The sequence below is a fragment of the Leuresthes tenuis genome, unplaced genomic scaffold (genome assembly GCF_036924035.1).
Source record: "Leuresthes tenuis unplaced genomic scaffold, fLeuTen1.0.hap1 SCAF_5, whole genome shotgun sequence".
Classification (NCBI taxonomy): Eukaryota; Metazoa; Chordata; class Actinopteri; order Atheriniformes; family Atherinopsidae; genus Leuresthes; species Leuresthes tenuis.
The window spans coordinates 10,063,390-10,085,441 of record NW_027325359.1 but is presented as its reverse complement, the minus strand read 5'-3'; the positions used below and the strand labels follow the sequence as shown (position 1 = coordinate 10,085,441).

General features: G+C 41.1%; 2 protein-coding genes across 3 annotated transcripts; both read right to left on the bottom strand.

Moving 5' to 3' along the window:
• Window positions 1-3,108: 3,108 nt before the first annotated feature.
• LOC140307114 (annexin A2-like) lies at window positions 3,109-6,622 on the bottom strand. The gene is made up of 12 exons (XM_072385870.1): window positions 6,525-6,622; window positions 6,325-6,418; window positions 5,803-5,897; window positions 5,612-5,725; window positions 5,410-5,500; window positions 5,225-5,304; window positions 5,080-5,139; window positions 4,668-4,761; window positions 4,454-4,549; window positions 4,244-4,302; window positions 3,874-3,996; window positions 3,109-3,788 (listed from the first exon to the last, which is right to left on the bottom strand). Exons 1-12 carry the CDS (start codon window positions 6,570-6,572, stop codon window positions 3,729-3,731), a joined length of 1,014 nt encoding a protein of 337 aa, XP_072241971.1. The 5' UTR covers window positions 6,573-6,622; the 3' UTR covers window positions 3,109-3,728.
• Window positions 6,623-7,480: 858 nt separating this feature from the next.
• On the bottom strand, window positions 7,481-17,479 carry ice2 (interactor of little elongator complex ELL subunit 2). 2 transcript variants are annotated; one of them, XM_072385868.1, is made up of 15 exons: window positions 17,332-17,479; window positions 15,210-15,311; window positions 14,693-15,050; window positions 14,471-14,590; window positions 14,243-14,377; window positions 13,951-14,067; window positions 13,491-13,650; window positions 13,084-13,271; window positions 12,171-12,990; window positions 11,897-12,066; window positions 11,650-11,779; window positions 10,012-10,096; window positions 9,133-9,183; window positions 8,427-8,670; window positions 7,481-7,913 (listed from the first exon to the last, which is right to left on the bottom strand). In XM_072385868.1, the coding sequence occupies exons 1-15, from the start codon at window positions 17,343-17,345 to the stop codon at window positions 7,764-7,766; spliced, it is 2,844 nt and encodes a 947-aa protein (XP_072241969.1). In that variant the 5' UTR covers window positions 17,346-17,479; the 3' UTR covers window positions 7,481-7,763. The 2 variants fall into 2 exon arrangements, with proteins under 2 accessions (XP_072241969.1, XP_072241970.1); XM_072385869.1 differs by having other exon boundaries at window positions 12,171-12,987.
• Between the last annotated feature and the right edge of the window lie 4,573 nt (window positions 17,480-22,052).

Sequence of the window (22,052 nt, the reverse complement as noted above, 5' to 3'; positions counted from 1 at the left end):
CATCACAGTGATCTCTATACATTTTGTCTGCAGTGACACCCTGCATTGATTTACACCTCCGACTGGTCATCTCATCCACAGCTGCAATAAGCCTTATTTAACATTATTACATTATGTATGCAGGCTTGAGTATGGATAATGGATGAATCTAAAGCAAAGCAGTTTAATTACCCACCATCATTCTATCTCACCTAGCTCCAGAGCTCACATCTTATTAGCCGAGGTGTAAATAAACATTAATATGCCACCTTCATAAAGACTGTTCTCCCCCTTGTAGTTCTTGGTATATTATCATCATTGCTGCAAAATACACACATGCAAACTGATCCAGTGGCATGTGCAAACAATGCAGGAGATGCTGAAGCCGGGGCCAGACCATTACAAGCACTTCACAGAAAATTATCATTATTGCATCTGGCTTGAGGCCACATAGAACACACACACACACGATACTCACAAGCGGATCCTGTATTTTAACATGATATAAAACTGAAACTACAGGCTTTTAGTAGTCGATCAAACTGAGGGGATCACAGTAATCTCACGCAGCGAGTGGCAGTATTTTGTAGACTGGGAAGTTACAGAATAGGCACAGGGTATCAGTGAGGTCTCATTGGGCCAACTGAAGGAGGGGAGACATAGATATATGGGGAGGGGGCGTAAAGATATATAGCACATAGGTTAACCAGCCGCAGGGTATTTTCATCCTTTCAGCACATGGCAATAAAAAGAAAGCTGCAAGCAAAGAGAAAACTCAGCATCCTGTCCAGCTCTGTGCATCAAACACTGCTGATCTGATAAACTACAGAATATGAAAGTCTAGTTATGTCTCCAGGCAGACAATTTAATAAAGGGTCATCTTTGATTTAATGCACAATTAATACCAGAGCTTTTCATTGCTCTTGTATCAAACAGGCTGAACTAAAATAGTATCGAGAGTGCATTTCATGTATAACCTTGGAGAGAATCCTTTTGACTGCTCAAGATGACAGAAGTTGAACTCTTCAAAGACATCAGTTGTACTGCTTGTACACAAAGCCCTTTTATAAACTTCTCTATATGTCTTTTTTGTCTTTAGATGGACTGACTGCAGCCAAAACCCAAGAGGAGACAGGCCTTATTCTGCTCTCTCATGTTGTTTCAATCACTAGTCTACTGTACAAAGGAGGCAGCCTGATGGCGTGATGAGTGCACAGCGCTCATCTGCCTGTGCTGTTGTCTCATTTTGAGCCTCATAAAAGGAAGCGGGCCTGACGATGCCAGAGGCGCAGGATCCGGCTCTACGGTCTGAGCAGAGAAACATCAGCAGTGCGTTTTTTTAGAAGGAGATGTCCTTCAGTGTGGTGCCAACTCTCCCTGGGGCAGCAGCACAAGACACAGCCTCTTATTTACCATATACAGGATCTCTCCGTGCCCTTAATGAGCCAGGATATTCTGCATCATAGAGACAAAGGCCACGCTTTCACTGAAGAAGCTGTGGTTTTGCTGAATTAAATAATGATAATTAAGAAAATATTAATCAAACTCTGGCTCTGTAGATGTGTTGAGGGAGCGGGTCTTCCAGCTTAGCCTGTAGGAGTTCTCATTTAAAGTATGCCTGCGACCTACGGAGCTGCAGGCAAACACACACACACAAACACACAGGGTTGCAGCACACAATTAAAAGCAGACCCTGGTGGCCTTCTCCTCTATAATTAAACACTCTTTGGTGCTCTACACAAAAATACTGAGCCGGGTTCAGATGTGTCAAGGAGAGAGAAGTTTAAGCAAACGCTAAGAAGCTGTCGGTTCGCTATGTTGCAAGTTCTGTTCAGTGCAATGAATTAATAAAAAGCACAAACTAATACCTTCCCAATGTGCAGTTGGTATGTCTGGCGGGGCGGCAGCAGCTGTACAGCTGCTCTGTGAAACTTTAATGCTGCTGCAAGCCTTAAGCACTGCCTGGGCTTTTTCCTGAGGTGAGGGTGAGGTGGCGGGGCTTTTTACAAATTCTGTCTAAGTGGTACTAGTTTGAGAAGCGATAAAGATTCCTCCGACCTTTAAAACCTCAAAATATGCTGCCTGACAGGAGGTAACGGTCACTGGAACCCAAAGCCATATCTTTATATAAACACAACTCCTTATATAGTTTAAAAAAAGAAATACTTGAAAACGCTCATCTCAAATTCAGGTGTCATTGGTTGATTATAACTTTACTTCCTCTCCTCTTAAAATCTCAGAGTGCTTGTCATATGGCTGTGGTTGTTATGGTAATGCAACGTATTCCATCTCCTTCCCAGCATGCTCTGTGTTTGACATTCATGGGGTTAAAGTCCTCTGAATGATGAAGTGCCAGTGTTTGGGACAGTAAATTGCGTCGTTTCAATTGAGAAGAGAGTTCCCCTTGGGTTTGCTGGAGGTCCCTGCGGGCTGGCCTTGAGCAGAACAGCATGTTGTACATCCATATAAAAAAGGGGGAAAATATGGTGGTACTTTTCTCTTTATGATGCAGATATTAATCTGTCACCATATTCACACATAAATCTCCCTCACTGCTTTGCAAAATACTGTTTTATCTTACTTTACACTATATTTTATTTTTTTTATTGCCCATAAACAGAAACCATCACAAAGGGCTAATGTTCTCATCAATATTATTACAAAATGATCATAAATCCGATGCCTTGTTAAAAGTTGAAGCCGATTCTCTCCTAAGCTACTCAACCATTGAAAATATTAGACAGAAGCATTATTTATCAGGCAATTTCTCTAACAATAAGAGGTGGTCCTCTAACAAATCTGAGCTAAAGCACACCACTTACTCTCATTAAATTATTGCACTTTCCTTCCCATCCTTTCCTCATCAGTGTGTTCAGCAATTCTGATTCTGCCTTTTGGGGCTATTTTTTCCTTATACTTCAGTAGAAATGCCTTGACAACACTGTGGTGCTTATTTCTTCCTGAGAGACCACAAACTAAACAGCAGAAACATGTTGTATAGACGCTTGTTTAGTGATATGCAAATCATCTTTGCCAGAGGTAAAATTAACATTTTCAATTAAAATATTAGCACCAAACAAACACAGAAAAACACACTAATGATTAAATCATCTTGATAGAACTGCACAGTGGAGAAAGAGGCCGATTGTTTATCTTATCTGTCACAAACTCTTGTTTTCACAGGCAAAAATCTTAACGTTTGCACTAGATCTAGAGATCTAGAAGATCTAAACTCAACAATCGGAACTAGTTTTCCTTATCAACACTGAGGAGATTTCGTCGGTCGGGCAAATAAAATGTTGTCCTGTAACTGCTTCCATTTATTTCGACCTGCTTTAATTCCTACAATAATTAGGAAGAGAGCTGATAAAAGAAAGAAAACTTTTCAATCATTATCAAACATTTCATTAGGTTTAAAATTCATTAATCTCTGCTTTTCTGCAGCAGGTATCAAACAGTGTGAGGCCTTGAGACACAGGTGCTGCTTTTAATGCAACTTTATTGCCCTCTGGTGGTGATTTGAGCAAACAACCTCTAAGAAAACGCTAAGTGGGAGGCAAGAAAAGTAAGGAACGGCACTCCAACAAAGCAACTTCATAAAAAGATCAAACTTTCTCCTTCGATGTTGCACTCATATGTTTGTGGAAAAACAAGCTGTGGTTGCTAACAGTCGTCCCAGGGTAGTATTCATAGGCCTTAATCTCCAGTTCTACCTTCCAGTGGTAGAAAGTAGTGATGACGATTCATGCTCAACACCCTGGTCCGCAGAGACTGAGCAGTGCCTTCTGGTAGTCTCCCTTGGTGTGTTCCTGAAGAGGGAAAAGTAACAGAGCAGGTCACGGTGAGCTGCATGACTGAAAAAGCTTTACCGTCAATCAGCAACAGGCCACTTACTGTGATAGTCTGCTGCAGAGACTGCCCAAAGCTTTCCTTGTATTCAGAACAGATCTTTTTCAAGTCCACCTCACAGCGGGAGACGATAATTCTGGTCACTATCTTCTCTTTGGCTCCTTTACCCTGAGAACAGAGACAAGCACAAGTCAGCAGTTAAGTTGTATGTGCTTTATACTTCACTACAGCAGGCTGACGCAAGACTGCTGTAAGACAACTTCTGCCAACTTTGGATTTTGGATCCCTGCAGCAATATTGTACTTTCCCAAGCAAAAATACTTCTTACATCTGTTTGGGAGAAGAAAAAAAAAAAGTCTAACCCTCAAAGTAGCCACATTTCAAACAAGGAGAGAAGGAACAGCGCTGTGAATACCTTCATGGCTTCGTTCAGTCTTTTGGCGAAGAACAGCTGTTTGTTTTCAAAGCACTGAACTGGAACAACAGAAGAACTGAATGAACATCCACAATAACACGCCTTGTATGCGACAACTTGCTTTGTTTTGTCATTTCAGAAGCTCATTGTTAATTCAAAGTAAACATCTACTGCATATTACTACGGTAATGATTCACTAATAACATGTACCTAGCACCAGGAAGGACCTCTGCAAATCTCCTTTAACTTCCTTCATAATACTCTCCTGCATGTCGTAGGGGCTGTAACTCTTATACCTCTGAAACACTGAGAGAAAAATATGTTACTTTGATTTGCACATTCTGCAGTTCATTACTGACAATGAAAAAAAAGTCAACATTTGTAGTATTTAACGGCATATTTTTAAGTCAAAAGGGCGCGGCACCTCTCTGCAGGTGGGGGACGCTTCTCTGAGACATAATGGAGATCCACGTGGCCACATCAGTTCCTTTTATCTTCACACCAGCATCATAGAGGGCCTAAGTTTAACCAGAGAGAGACCTCTTTTATTTAGTGCTTGTGGCAAGCGAATAGCTGTTACATTGGATGTGCATTTTTAAGATGTGAAGCACAACAATAACTGAAAGCAATGTACAAGTCGTATGATATGGGTTCGTTCATGGGATGTCAAAGGATGGGGGTCAGGAGTTTTATTTACAGTATCGGCGTTAGGTAAGCTATGATTTAGCCATGAAAAAAATATATAGTATGAATCCCTTTTTTTTTTACACTGATTCTGGTGTTAAAATGCATTTTCAAATCAATCCAATTCATATCAAAAGAAATTAGCTACTTACTCTGGCATCTTCATCTATCTTCTCATAGTCTACAACGGCAGACGGATCGGCCCTCTTGGTCTGAGCAGAAATAAGACAGGAGTCCTCTCAGTTTCAGCTGGATTTTGTTGCAAACAGCTGAAAGACTGACACAACTACAGCTCACCTGCACAAGAGCCAAGAGCAGCTTAGCAAAGTTCCCAGAGGTGTCACCAGCCACGTCTTTCTCCAGTTCCTTCTTGAACACTGTGAGGAAAACAACATTAGTCAGTAAAAGTTACTTAAGCCCGTTGTTAAAGTGTGCCCAGGTTCACTGTTAGCTAATCTTTTTCCAGCACTACATTTACTCACACTCCTTGTAGACCTTCTTGATTTCCACCAGCTCTTCATTGCTGCGCGAGCACAAAATCTCAATCAAAGTTTCTTCATCTGTTCCTAAGCCCTGAAACAGACAGATTTCTTAAAGACACGCACAGCCTCACTTCAAACCTTCTGCAAAAATAGGCATATTTCATCATTCTTCCAGTAGTGGGCAGTGTTATCCTTCAGCTACCTTAATAGATCCCTTAATCTCTGTGGCGTCAAACTGGGCCGTGCTCTTCATCAGTCCAAGGATCACCGTTTCCAGCGAGCCAGACAGTGCTCCCTTCAGGGCCAAGATCATGTCCTACAAATATAAAAGCATCACCGGCTTGATCTCAATGTGTGCCATATGGTTTGAATTTCTGTCTGGACTTAATGTACCTTCTTTGCCCTCTTTTCATATGCAAAAGCAATTTCTCTCCTCTGGGAATAGGTCCGTTTTGTTAGAACGTCAATGATGGTCTGTTCGTCCACTCCTGACGTTTGAAGATTTATACACAAAGAGACGCAATCATTGAGAAACACAATTTTCTACAGTATTCTAAGTATTTTTATTAGTTGGGGCAGTTTTTATAAGAAAAAAAGATATCTCCCTTAATCACATGACCTGATCATGAGGCATTTTCCTCTCATTTGTACAATTTCAACACAGAGAGCACTTTTTTTTTTAAATCACAAAATGGAGGAGCTGTTCAAGACAGAGCAGTCAGATTGCTGCCAACACTTCTGACTCAGTGACCAGAATTCGTTCAGCCAGCATTGAGGCACAGAAATGGAGGAGTTTCCAGCGTGGTCAAAACATTTTAAGCCAAGAGGGTGACTCACAAATACCAGCTACCTATCTGCAGAGGAAAAAAAAGCCCAACAAATTCTCTTTTGAAGTGATGCAGGAACATATCTTGCCTTTGGTTTTGATAGCAGTCTCTATTCTGGCAGCATCTCTGTCAGGTTCAAAGTCCAGAAAAGGGATCACAGTGGGGTGCCTGGGTTCACATGGCTACAATTTAAAGCAAATCATTTGAGTCGTATTATTGACAAATGTACTAAGCGTTTACTTCCACAGTGTGAGACATCATTTAGATAGAAGGAAAGTATGAGATTACCGCAATGTTGAGCGACAACTGTCCCAAAAACTCTGATACCATGGCCATGTTGAGTGTCCTGAAAGAGACAAAATCTTGTTCTGAAATCTGACTGTAATCTCATTGCTGCCTCGTCCAAGTCAAACCACGAGGGGCTCTGTTTATTCAGAATGAAGATTAAAATCACCTGAGCCTGCAATGAATGCCTCCTAACCACAAGCATTGGAATGACATGTATTAAGTTGTCGCTTTTGTTACAAATGGACTGCAGATGACTTTTTAAAATCTTTTACCATCTTCACATACACTGTAGTTTCTGGCAATGATATGCTTTTGCTCCCTTTCAAATCCTTGTTCAGCCTAACATATCCAGCCCAAAGTGACACACCCTGTTAAGGAGTGCTACTGCACTCAAGTCTGGTATGAAAAGGAAGCATTTCACAGGCACATAAGAAATCTATCTTGAGAAAGGGGTACAAAAAAAAAAGAAAAAAACAGGGAAAAAGGGAATTGGATAAGATCTTAAACTCACAAAATATTCCCACAGACTGAATGGAATTTGTGTGAAAATTCAAGTCATGAGTCTCAAGTTGGAAATTTTCCTCAAACCTTTGTGTATGTAAAGTTATTCCACTTCACAAATGCAGTCATTTACTATTAAGATGTGAAATGACACCAAACATACCTTTAGCAGTAGACGTTGAGGTGATGCAGAGATTTGTCCTGGTGATGTTTGACTGGAACGGGTGCGGACATTTAACTTTTTCCAAACACAGAAGGCTTCCGCTTTCACCGCCTCCCCCGACTCAGAAGCCCTCCCATGCGCTCAGGACTCCACCCTACTCCACTGCAAGCTAAGTGAGGCAGCTCCAAGTACTGTGAGCTTTTCCCCAAGCAAATCAACAGTAGCTCTGTGCCTTCAAGAGAAGGTGGTGTTTCATCATAAAGACAATTACCACAGTCCCGCAGAAGCACTCAAAAGTTTATTGTTGCCCCAGTTTTACAAAACAATTATGACAAAACATAAAAAGAGATTTCTTCACACAATGGAAACTTGAATAACAAAATATATAGTGTAAAAGTGCCTTGGCATTTACATTTTATCTTCATGTCAAAATCTAATCAGTAGAATAAAAATCTTCTGTCAGTTGTCTCTTTCTCTGTCCCTTCCTCAGCAGTAAAGCTCCAACTTGTCCTCTGACTCGTCTAACCTATGAAATGAAATGAATTACAGGAAATGGAATCCTTTTAGGAGGGATTTTAAATGGACTTCTGAATCAGCTTGTTTATGTATCTGTTACGCTTGGCTGTACGTTTGCGTTTGCCCTTCTTGCCCTTCTTCTTGTTGCCTTGTGCGTTTGGGTTGTTCTTCTGGTCACCTCCACAGTTACTGGGTCCCACTTTAGCCGCCTGGTAGGAAAGAGGAGAGTAAAGTTATCCGAGCCTAAAAACTACGTAGCATTACATGTTAAACAGCAAAACAATATTCATAGTGTCACTCTCAGTTGTTAAAAAAAAAAAAAAAAAAAAAGGAAGAAAAAAGGGTGGAAAAGAACCCTGTTGACAAATTTTCTGCTGTTTGACAAGTTAAAAGACGTGTTGACATTTTTACTGTTAGGCATGAACCCTGCAGGGCGACAGCTTTTTTCTCTATTGTCTAATAAGTCTACTACGATGTTGTCCACCGGCTCAGCTTGTTCAATAAGAATACAGCTCGGGGTTTCGAGTTATTTAGTAGAGAAAGAACTTAACAAGGATTTTTTTCTAGAGTCTCAGCGGGTGAGTGTGTGTCTGTCGAAGAAGATGGAATTCCTAGTCATCGACAGATAATGTCTTCCCACAAGCTTCCGTTTCATTACTGTTTATACAGCCATGTCATCCTGTTTGTCATCTCAGTAAGTCGGCTGAGAACATCAAACACACCTTTGGGAATGTCTTTGGCGGAAAGGTGCAGGGAACCCGGCCATGTTTCCGGTGAAAGGGCAGGACCACAGCTGGATCAACAGGTATCCAGGGCACAAGGCCCGAGGCACGTGGCTGCGGAACAGAGCTGTGGATCTGCTGCAGGTTGTACGCTGCCCGGCTCACTTTTCCTTTAGATGATTTTAATAAGGTCACAAATGGTTCCCCGGCTTTGTGTGTAATCAGATACTGTCCTTCCTCCAACCTACAAAAGCAAATGAAGTCAATGACGGTTTGCTCAACTCAAAACCCCCATAGAGAAACATGTTATAGCACTGCAAAGAATTCTTGTTTCATGGGAGAATAATGACTGGAATGAAGGTGAACACTGCTTAAAGAAAGCAGAAGCTGACACATCTATTGTGTGCCATTGAGCAATTGGTTGTGCAAGTTTCCAATACAAACATGATGACAAATGGTCATATTGCTACTGCTGAAAGAAGGAATGCACAAACATGTCATCATCTTCAATGACATGTTTGCACAGACAAACCTGCAACTAATAATACTAATAAGTTTAACAGAAAATTTCAAACTGAACAATCAATCAGTCCACATGCGACCCCCCCAAACAGTCTGACAAGTGTAGGTATCTGAAATAAGACAGAAAACTGGGAGTTGTCAACACTAATCCACAAGTTAAAGTCAGATGATGAACCCAACTTACCCCGTTAGCTTTTTCAGTAGGTGGTGCAGTATATTCAGTGACTTGGAAGGTCTATCCATGGAAAAGAGACATCACAAAGTTTTAGTTTAGTTTAATTCCAACACTAACATAGCAAAACACAGGGGTGATAGCAGCTCGTGGTGCACAATTCCACCCTGAATATTTTACACTGGTCAAATATGCCCAGTGTCATTTCATGTAAAAGCTCAGCCATGGCTCAGAAAAACCTCTTAACTTCATGTGGCAGCACAGAGATAGTTGTTGCTGTTTGTAAAAACAACATTCAAGCCCAGTCATTCATGCCTGCTTCAACCGGCAAACCTGACAGATCACGGCGAGGCACTGATTCACGTTGCTCAACAAATTACATTTGCCAAATACACCGTGTAACTTAGGCCTAAGGGGGAATGTAAAAGACCCAAGAATAAGAATCTTTCAGCCCTTAAAAGAAAGACAGGAGGCGGGGGCACAGAGGCACTTGGTGTTTTTAGCTGAAACATGATTATAGTATTATGTAAGCAGGAGCGGAACAGGTAATATGACATACTAAAAAGGGAATTACCTTGCACTGTGCACAGCTGCAACAGTTACACGGAATTTGAGCTCATGTAGTCATATATAAAGAGGCCCTGACAGCAAAATGGAATTTCAGATTTGAAGATGTCAGTTATGGTTAAGAAACCCTGCAACAGAGGTTGCTTGTCTGGTCTGATGTGTTCACCCCTGATAGCTACCTCTGATTAAAAGACGCTGGGTCATTGATAAACTAATCAAATCTCCTAACAACTTCTAAATGACCTCTAGCCTCCAGATCTTAACGTGATCGTTCCTGGTTGATTAGGTTAATCATCTTCACACATCTGCTCTAACAACACTCACTTGAACCCGCAGGAGATGTTCTGTTTCCAGTCGTCAGGCAGCTTCCTCAGCAGAGCCACTTTAGATGTGTGTGCATTGATGTGAGCTACGGAGCCAGAGAGAAGGAATGAGAGATTCACTGAGAGAACAAGAGCTAATGAACATCAAGAGCGTCACTTCAGTATCCACGCCAATCTTTGTGCTCAGAGTAATTAATCTGTAGTGATTTGCCAGCATTGTTACAAGCTTGAGATGTTGGTAAAAAAAACAAAACAGAAAGAAAGATTTTTGGTCTCTCCCATTCCAGTTGGTAAGGGCTGCTTACAGCAACAAAGCCTTCAATTATATAGTGTCTATAGAGCCTGCAACCATAGCCATAAATACACAAATGGGGAACGCCACATGATAAGCCACATGGTGATTTATGAATTACTAAGCCAAGATGGAAGTCTTTGCTTTTCTGCCCTCGTTGCATAACGTCAATACCAAGAAGATACTCACTAATATTTCATATAGCTGAAATGGTAGCACTGTTGTTCTTTTGACTATTCAATTAGCATCAGTAACATAACCGGGGGGGGAAAATAAAAGAACAAACACAGGATAAATCCAGAGTCTAAGTCTCCTGTACACTCTTAGACGAGGTTATACTTTTCAGCAGTGAAGCTGAGCGAAAGGAAACATAAAACAAGTTTCTTGAACTGTTCCTAGGTCACGTATCGCATGTCAACTATGCAAACAGACCTCGAAGGTGTACAATTTTAGAGTCATTTGCGAAGAAAACATTTCATTGTGCTGGACATTCCCAGGCCACACCCACTCCACCCATCCATCCATCCATCCATCATCTACCGCTTATCCAGGGGTCGGGTCGCGGGGGCAGCAGCTTTAACAGAGAAACCCAGACCTCCCTGTCCCCGACCACTTCCTCCAACTCTTCCGGGGGGACCCCGAGGCGTTCCCAGGCCAGCCGAGAGACATAGTCTCTCCAACGTGTCCTGGGTCTCCTCCCAGTGGGACGTGCCCGGAACACCTCACCAGGGAGGCGTCCAGGGGGCATCCTAACCAGATGCCTGAGCCACCTCATCTGACTCCTCTCAATGCGGAGGAGCAGCGGTTCTACTGAGCTAACCTATCTCTAAGGGAGAGCCCAGACACCCTGCGGAGGAAACCCATTTCGGCCGCTTGTATTCGCAATCTCATTCTTTCGGTCATATTCAACCACACCCACTAAAGTCAACAATTCAGAGAATCCAGTGCAGAGGAAGGGAGGGGGGGGATCTTTGCCCTGATCTGTAAGCTGCAGGTAAGCAACACTTGCATGTTGACAGTATTCATTACAGGAATCTAACTGATGCTCAAAACAACATTTAACTTAGCTCTGCACAATCCATCCTTTGTAATTCCCCTTAATCAGATGTGGATGTAGCTATGGCAACAAAGTAAACTTCAGCACCACACAGTTGCAACATGAGGGTGAGTCATCTAAAGTCTATTCCACTGGTTTGTGGGAGGATCTGCCTTGTGGTCTCCACTGAACCCAGCGGAGGAAAATGCAGTGTTCCTGGCACTTATTATAAGAGATGAATGACTAAAAAGGGCTTCGGCTCCAATGTGAGGGGCTGCATTCGTCCTGATTTCACTGACGAAGATATTTACCCAAGTAAGATACTGTGCTGGAGTGAAGCAACGCTTCTGTCCACAGCTGGCAAGCCTCACTGCTGGTTAGACATTCAACACCGTAAGTGAGCTGGTACTCCAGCTTTGGCAGGACATGCACTGGCACATACTATTGGGAGAGAACACAACAGAAATGATTAAAGATGTTGCATGTATTCATCGCTGTGCTAACAAATGAAGTCAAACTGTTTGGAAGCACTGCTCTGCAGTTTTCACCTGGTTTTACCTGGTTTTGGCTGCTGCCTACATTTCTCGTATGGGTGAGTGAGACGGAGCTGCGCACCATGAGTAATAAGTCTTGCAGACTATAGAGCTTGTAGAGCAGGTTGCCCTCTGCTGGAGCCTCATAATCTTGCTCGTCTTCAGCACAAGCCTGGAGGTCTTCGGAAAGTATTTCTGATAGGGTTGTAGGGGGGTAAAAATGAAAAAAGCATTGCCTGTTAATGGTGCCACATGAAACACTACTTGACTAAACAAAATGAAAATCAAGCGACACTAACTTTTGTGTTCTGTAGTGTTATTCTTGACAGATTCATGAGGAGCTGCACACATCTCGCCGTCCTCTTTCTGTTCTCTTTCCAAGTATGAAGTCACACAGGGTTTAACCAGGGACGTTGGATGGGAGTGCACTAAGGGCTCGACACAACGGCTGGGTGACTTCATGGTAGCTGTGTCACTGGCAGACTTGAACATGGCTGTCTGCATGCGAAGGATCTCACCTAGTTGGTCCCCAGAGACCTTTGCCCTTTTGGATTGTGACCTGGACCGTGTACCTTTATAGGGGGAAGATGACTCTATAATTACAGGCGTGGAGTCAGGGGTAACTGATGGGTCCGCCTGCCGTGCTGCAGTCTGAGGCTCCTGCTGTTCTGCAGGTGTTGCCGTTGGCGACACAGACTCATCAATGGCCAGCTTATCATCGTCTGAATCTCCTGTAAGAGCTCGGTCATCATCACTTCCTCGGTCAGAACTCCGGCTCACCGGATCAGTCTGTGGTAGAGTTGCTTCACTCACAACCAGCTGACTGCAGTCTGCTCTGGGATCATCCATTTTTGTCAAAGAGCTGGTCATCTTGTCTTGTGTACTGCTGCTCATATTCATTCTGTCCAGATGCTCACCGGACCTTTTAGTCCTCCTTAAAACTGGGGAACTTGTATCTTTTTTACTTTGAACTACTCCATCCTGCTCATTCTGTGTATTCTTCATCATGGACACTTTGGTGGTTGTCGTCTCTCCAAATGTCTCCAAGTCAGTAAGGTCCACCTCAGAGTCAAGAAAGCCATTGTTTTCTTCAGACACGCAGCTTCTCTTGGGGGCCTCCTTAATTAGAAGCAGAGAAACAAAGAACAATTGCTATAATGAGAAATACAAGGTACTCTTAGAGGGGCCGTGTCTATTTGCTGATTAACATACCGGTGACAGTTGCTGTTCATTCGCAGAACTATCCGTCATCAAATGGAACACGTTTCTGCTTCCGTTCCTTATGATGGAGAGCTTCAAACTCTCCTCGTGGTAGATGTGGCTTCTCTCTCGGACTGTTGTCTCAGTCTTCAGAAGGGGTGAGTCTATGTACACAGTCTTCTTCTTCTTCTGACTACTTACTGTAGAGAAAACATCAGGTAAAGGACTCAGGTGAAAACAGCCCAGTCATGAGAACAATTAGCATCAAAGCACAGTGATCTGACTAACGTTTCTTTTCTGGCACACACAAGCATAAATGTGAAAGGCTGTATTTATGTTACGTAAGTCTATATCTATTAAACATTAATCGGCTCCGATTAAGCCAACTACAACCACGGCAGCCCAAGTAGCTAACGTACCTTTTCCTGGGGTTACTTTCACCCACACAGGCAGTTCCCACTGATCCCCAAAGTCAGGGCCGTGGTTGTCCAGCAGCCTCACCAAAGCATCTCGAGTCAGGCAGACATGAGGCTCATAAAAGTTACAAAGTCTTTCTGCATTTCCATCGCTACTGACCTCCTGGTGAGACCAAATCGAACAGGTAATGATACCACAACATCAATAAAACATATACGAGTGTGAAGGTTTTCAATTAAGTAGCCCTTGATGGTACTGCATGCAACATGGCCTGGCATAGGAGCCACATTAGCACTGATTTTGCTGAGCAAGACATGAACACCCTCTGGTGTCTTTTGTGAAAATTACAAGACCTGAAATGGACTTAGATTAGACCCACAGTCGTGAATCCCATCCCAGCACTAAAACATCTCTGTGACTTACTTTATTGGAGCAATTAAAAAAGGGGAGACAATTGCTTACAGCATGCGTGTCCTTAGCTTTTTTAGCTGGAGGATTCTCTGATGAAACCGTCTGATAATCTGATGCAAGCTGTGCATCAGCAGGCACGATCTTGTGGTCTGTAATATTCACACTACCCTGGAGAAATAAAGTGCACAAATGTGGAAATGAGGAAAGTTAATAAACACCAGGAGACTGATTCTGCAACTCAAAAATTGAACATAAAAAGGTTGCAGGAAAGAATTGGCAATTAAAATTTGTGCGACTAAAAAAAAAAACATGACGTTATGAACCTAAACTTGTGTTGCATTACCAATGTTAGCAGCTGTTTTTCAAAGGTCAGCGCTAGCCCTGGATTAAACGTTCCCCCGGTCAAACTGGTTATCTCGTGAATCGTGTAGGACCGAGGCAGCCTCTTAATGCACTCTAAACAGGCTCTGAAGAATTCCTGAAAAACACAATTGGGATTTAGGTTTAATTACCTTTGACACCAACAACAAAGAAGTGATGACAGGCGTTAAAACCGTGCGTTTATCCGTACCTCTGAATATTGCATAGCTCCTTGAGAGATGAAGTTGTAGTCATCAGCACACATTTTAGCAACATCTTGCAGGTACCTCGTGAACTGCATCACTTCATTGTTCAATCGCATTGTTAAACTCTGAAATAGTAGATCATTTAAAAAAATTAAAAAAACTCCAACAAGCAGGGCTAATTACCATAAACATGAAAAGAGAGACGAATAAGACGCAAATGCTGGTACCTGTGGAGGACTCTTGCTTTTCTTATTCATCAAATAGCGAACATACGTATTCTGGTCTTTGCTGGAAAGGCTGGACACACAGGGAAAGGGCAGCCTGGGTTCAGGATAAACATCCCCGGCCTCAGCCTCATTCTGCTCATGTGTTACTCTGGATTGTGTGCCATCCTTACTGTCTTCTGTGCCTCCAGCACCCTCGTCTTCACATTGATCTTCACTATCACAGCTCTCCCAACAGGACACTTGGCTGCTGATGCAACCCCTGTCTTTTAACTCGGCAGCATCTTTTTTGGAAGAAGAGCCGAGGGTTTCTGCAGCCCGAACGCCACACTTTTGTTTTATGCTGTCATTATCAACAGGACTTGGGGAAGAAGGAAAAAAAAACATGAAGGCTACAGAATATGTCAAATAAACACTCACTAAGTCAGTCTATTTTTATTTTATTTTTTTTTTACAGGGAAAGACAGTGAAAATAGACCTAAAAAGACATACTACTTAATCTATACGTTTATCGACAAACCTTTGGAGAAAGGCCCAAAGTTCTCTGATGTGAGGTGCAAGTGAGTACTTGTCATAGAGATCTCTGGTGAAGAAAGGACCATCAGGGATTGGGTGGTCGTCCCTGCAATTAGAGGGAGAAAGTAAATGACATTAAAGAGCCTTGTTATTTCTAATCAGCTGTAAAGGGTCCTATACTTTCACTTATTTTTACACGCACGACAGAAGAGCATAACTATTGTCCCTAATTGGCAATTGTGGGATGGTGAACGCTGTATATCGCTCATTGCGATTGCCGTCTTGGGTGTCTCTGCAGCTCTTTATATCGCTCCTGAGTTCATGTTTGTGTAACAGCAGTGGGTTTGCCAAGATGAAGCTGACCGACACTTCAATTACCACAACGATATCATTACTGATGAGAATTATTCAACATTTACCATTTAAATATTCAATACTTAAAAGTGGAAATAGCACACAGTACTAAGGTTTTTATAGCACTGCCACCATATCATCCAATATGATAACACCCAACAACATTCCTCATGCAATCAGCCACAACATTAAAAAACAAATGAATAAATAAAACACCAGTCTATTGTTCTGGAGGTGCCTGTGCTGCCAAAAGAGTTGTATGTGATCTGCAATGATATTTAGGTAGGTGGTGCATGTCGACTCATCCGCAGGAACGCCAGGACTCAAGGTTGTCAGGAGCATCACACCGTTTCTGCCAAGGAGGTTATATGGCTGGATTGCTCTCAACGCATGATCATTTTTTGGTGAAAGGCCCAACTTTAGTAGGAGTGATTAATATCAATCTGGACCTGTACCCAAGACAGCTCTTCCACACTTGGCTGCTATTCCTTTCACAGGTAAATGACTCACCCAGCTGTCCACGTCACATGTAGAAAAGTGTGATTCATCATATCAGGTTCATATCAAGTTCTCTCGCTCCGTGCTTCTGTTCCATTGTTCACATCCACATTTTATGTGCTTTCAGCAGTGGAAACTGTCCTCCTTTTGACACCAATCAATGCATACGTGGGAACGCCCGCGATTTTGTAGAGGTTTACACACGGTCATCCAGCTGCTACAGTTTGGCAGTTCTCAAAGTCACCCAGATTTAAAAAGTTCAACAGCCCACTGTTGGTACTTTAGAGGTGCTTTAACAAGTACCACTGTAACAAGGTTAATCTTCATTTACTGCTCGTATTTTAATTCTGTTTTTGTTTGTCACTGGTCTGTCATATGGTTTGGAGGAGGCAAATGAAATGCATCGAAATGTAACAACATACGGAAGCCCTCTTGTGAAAATTTCAATTTTATTGCGCACTGCAATTTCTTCAAAGTTTCCGTGTTAAATCCATCTGTACGTCAGACGAGACAATTTACACGTTTTCAAATTGTTTCTATACTAACTCACACCGCCTTGTTGGCTTGTAATAACCCAAACATACCAGACGAGGCGCTAACGTCTCCCCTGTGTTACTCAGTATCAAGTCAACAACAACAATACAACTTCCGTTTCAGCCATCAAAATTAAAGCTAACAAAAAGGCTCCTTCGGTGATGTTTTCGTGGCGTTTTTTTTAGAGAAATCGTGCACGCCTATACAACCCGTAGCATTAGATATTAATTAACTGTTTATTTAACGCTATATATAGCTGAATACATGAGGAAAATGAGTGTTGAAAAATGAACAACACCAATGCACCTCATCACTGAGAGGAGCGTAACCGTTTAACAAGTCCGAAGAGGATATTAATAATATGACATATATTAACAAACGATCCAATGTGATGCAGTAAAAGGGGCTGTGATTTATACGTAGCTTATTTTACTTATCGTTTACTTCCCGTGTTGCTACAATTAGTTGACAGCCAGCTTGATTTGGTTCAGTTCACCTGATCCACGCGTCGCCTCGTTTTTGTATGACGGCAAAAGTGAACGGACAGTTGCTACAGTTTACTGGATAATAATTGCTGTACGACTAAATACTATTTTAGAACACCAGTGACGAAACAAAGTAGGCTTGAATCGGACTCTCCTTTGCTAACATCTGCTAGCTTATGCAGCCAGTTAACTTTCTTCGACTATCACAAGATCTACAAAACGATACTGTATATCGTAAGCGATAATAGGACTTACCAAACCAACTCCATTACTGTGTCTGCTGGTGGTCCATCGGGATGTCAACGTTGAACCTAGTGAAAATGCGCGTTTGTTCCGTTTAACTTAATCGCTTCCCAGCTAACAAACGTATAACAAGTGACACTCTTCGTGTGTCGAAAATCTGCGAACATAAAGGCGCTTTGTGCACATTGCTGCCACCGCGTGGTCATCAACTATATCTGCTCTTACTGAACGCACACATTCAATATGATGTGCTCTGTAGCCGTTTCCTTCCCCGCATGTCGTTCAGTGTGTCACTTTGTGCTCCTCCCTGCAGCTCCTGCATCTCCAACCCACAACTTGTTGATGTTGCCAGTTTAAGACGATCCTCTTTCTCAAAGTTATTTGATTTTCTGAGAAAACAAAACAAACGGAATAATTCCCCCAACTGAATGATTTTAATCAATGGACCAAAAGTTTCCAATGCAGCTTATTGGCCTGAGACAACTCAAACCTTTTTAAAACCCCAGTCTACAGCTCTGTCTCTAAAACCACAACTTAAATTAATCATATAACGCCTTTAGTTGGTGTCTATGAGGTACTCTAAAAGATGTAATACAATCTTAAGTTTTGATTCAGTGCAGATAGGTTGTGTTGGAAGCCTACGACCTTCTGCATTTTACACATTACATTATGCAAATTCTACATCTTCCTTGATCATTTACCGCAATATGCATTCTAACCATAAAACTGTAACGGAAATGTAAAACCTGAGAAGCATCTGGATACAACCAGCTGGATTCTTTTTCCAAGACTTGCTTGGAAAGTAGTGTCCTTTGTTTTGCATCGTCTTCACACCTATTTCGAGAAGATTTATCTTCATTAATCTGCACTTCAATATGCTTCATCAAAGTCTCTAATGTATTTCATGGAAAATGAGCTGAAACATTAATATTCCTCGCAGGGAAGTTGAGTCATTCGTTAAAGAGAGAGATTCAGAGAGATTCTTAGTATTTCCAACCCCATCCAGATCGTCTTCAGTGGCCCAACATGTGCCTAACAAACCACAAAAAATAATCAGACACAATTTAATGGTTATGCAGCTCAGACAGGCAGCAATCTTTGTACACTGTTGGTAATACAAGTTATAAGTCATTATAATTATGCTTTATGAATGCACATATTCAAACCTTTGCATCAACATAATCTAACAATATAATCCGTTTGCAAATATTTTTTGTTTCTAGTGGATAAAGAGAACATCGCTGGATATTATAACACTAATTAGGGCACTTAAGCCTCATGAAATGTTTGCCTTTAATCTGCTAAGAAGCAAGTTGGACAGATAGAGCAGACAAGTGAGACAGATGAACAATCAGGGGAAAAAAGCCCATTACAAGCCGTAAATTTTATTATGGGATAACAGCACATAAAGCACATCTAAAATCGATGTGTCCAATGCACTTTTAATAAAGGTAATATTAAAGGTACAGTTTCTAAGTACAATATAACAACATTCATATTAGAATGAAAAGTATTTAAAAGACAACATTAAATTTCTTATTTTTCTTTACAGCTGTATTTACAAAATGAATCAAAATACTTATTTTCATCTTTAAGAATCAGACAAGAAGGAGCAAAACTACGTTTGTGAATCGACTACCCGCTAAAGAGAAGTTCAAAAGAGCTGGATAAAAAGGTACATGATCATCGGTTCCCATTTAACATCAGTAGCAAACATGTGACTTAGAAATTTGTGACAACCACACACTAGTTGGGGCTAGTTTCCAGAATTTTCACTTGGTTTGCATGGAAAAAGAATCCACCCCTGCTCCACCCACCCTTCATATGTGGAGTTACCCCTGCAGACTGAGGGCACATTAAACAAAGAACATTAAAGAAATCCAGATGTGTTTCACGTCTGTTTTACAAACACATACAAATACTTAATATACAATGCATTAGTAAATCTTCTGTTTGCAGTGAAATAAAAAAAAATGGATACCACAAACAGAAAATGAAGAAATGTGGATTTTCCATTAGTTTTTTTTTTTTTTTTTGCTTTATCGGAAATAAAACATGTGCAAGTGAACAGTTCTGTAATATTATCCGCAAGCATTTATTGACCATTTGAGATCAACATGAAACAAACCTCCCAGCTTCTGAAACAAGGTGAGGGGTGACATGTACACTCTAAACGCACCATCTATACACCGAGACCCTTCAAAATAGCCCACCGACCCATGTGAAAAAAAACAACACATGAAGAAAAAGAAAAAAAAATAAATCCAGAAAACATTTTTAAGCATGTGAGGCTGAGAATTCATCCTCATGTACAAAATACATTGTAACTTCAGTACACGTCTGGAAAAAAAAGACAATCAAAACCATGTATGCATCTTGTTACACCAAGAGGCACTCAGTGTGATACGTTGTGTATTATTGCCAGCATATTCTTACTGATATTTGCTACAGACTAGAGAGAGAGAAGGTCAACTTTTGTCTTCAAACAGCAATCCTTTCATGCGCATTTTTAACACTTCATGTGGTGCAAAGAATTTATGCCACTGGTCTGAAGAACTCGCTGTTTCTGGGGAGTCTAAAATGGGGAATAACAGAAGCATACCGAGGCCTTATTTTAATGAAATCTGCCGCTGCATCAGGTGAAGGACAATGCGGACACAGGAGGTAAATAGTTACTATCTTAAAATCTGACAAAACTATCAGTGAGTGGTTTTTACTATCAGATAAAGAAAAAAAAACAAAAAACACAATACTCCTGTTTTACTTTGAATATCAGAAATTTTCCACAAACCGGAGAAGCAACCTTAAATAGCCTGTTAATTAGCAGATTCTAGATTTGCTATAAGTCAGAAGGAAATAAGTGCCTTATCCCAGGGCTAGCACACTGATACAGGTACTGGCTGGGTAACTTTAACCACTATAATTTTAATTATCATTATCATTAATTGAGTCCTAATATCAATAATACGTTTATAGGCAATGAAATGAATGAACTAATAGGGCAGCCAAGCTTAGGAATCAATACTTGGTTCACAAAATTAACTTACCTAGCACCACACATTAGGGCAACACAAAATAAATGTCAGCACACCCTATCTCTATCAAACTAATCCTAAAGGAGGGAAGCAAAGTAGAAACAGTTTTATCGTACAATATGATGTAACCGATAAACAGATAAATATTTTCACTGGGTAGGCCTTAGTAGCAGTATTTTCCTCTTACCTATACAGACAGAAGTTACAAAGCTACCTTTATACATGTGATCAATAATAATATTAAATACGCTGAATAAACAGCCGAGAATGAGGGAGAGAGTGAGAAAATAAGATATACAGAATACAGGCCATGTCAAGTTCTACGTTCTCCACCTGGGAACAGAACTGGTCAAATATACAGATGAGACATAAAAACATCCACAGAATCAACACAAAATAAAACCAAATAGTGATAAATAAGAGGTGTATTTACATGCAAATGTTCAAAGACTATTATGCACAAAAGAATGAGAAATAATACACTGACATATATTATTGCTTGACATTCGATTATGGCTAAAAGTTGCTTTTCATTTTTTTTTCTTTTTAAAACTATATTCTTAAACGTAATTTTAATCATAAATTCTTATCACCTGTGCTTTGGAAAATGAGTTTCGTTAGAATGCAACAACTGACTCATAATTCTGGGTAAAAAAGAAACACTGGCAACTTTTAAGCGTGACATAACACCGATCTTTGCAATTTACGGTCAAGAGTCCTCAATTCTATAGTTTAAAGTCAATTGTTTTTGTTTTTTTTCAGGCTGTAGTCCGACTGATCGCCAAGCAGATTTTGGCTCTGAAGAAGGTCAGTGCTGCCTCGGAGAGTTCTGCAGACTGGTGAATTGAAGTTGAAGGCATTACGTCATGCTTTTTTAAAACCTACACTTTTACGGATGGATCAAGCTCGGCATTACCAAAACTTTTTTTTTTTTTTGTTCTTTTTCTTCTTAAAAGAGTCCAAAATAAAATCAAAACCCTCCTTGTCCACATAACCCTGTTCCTCTGTAATTATTAAAGCCTTGTCTGGGGTTTATTATATTCACACACTGAGAACAAGCACGCACACACGCGCGCGCACACACACACACACACACACACACACACACACACACACTATTGCTTTTTACAAACAGACAACAGAGCAGAGACAGAAGGACAAGCACATTTTACCGTAAACTATACACTGATTGAACAGCACACACGGAAATCCTTGACTTAAACTGGGAGATCTCAGATGAGAATATATAGGACATCACTTTTCAGGCCTGTGTGAAGGCGTAGTTCACAAGTACAAGGACACAAGAACTGATTTCTGTTCTCCTCTCTCTATCGCAACCACACCAGTGCATGAGAAAAGGAATATAGACTGATGGGGCTTTATTACTTCTTATAAACTGAGAGTAAACATTACAGGTTGTGTGAATAGTCAATTCAAAAGGCCGATGACTGCAGTGTAGAGACCCGTAGTTGTAACAAAAGGCATATTGCTTGTTATATATTTTAGAACACATGACAAGCCGCTGAACTAGCTAGACTTGAGTGAAATAACTGAGCCCATTTTCACTTGATAAGTAAAGTATCCTTTTGGTGGCAGACCTTAGCTGTTCATAACTGATATTATACCAAGTTGTTCATTTGACGATCAAGAAAAATCACACCGTGCTAAAAAAACAACAAACGAACAAAAAGACAACCT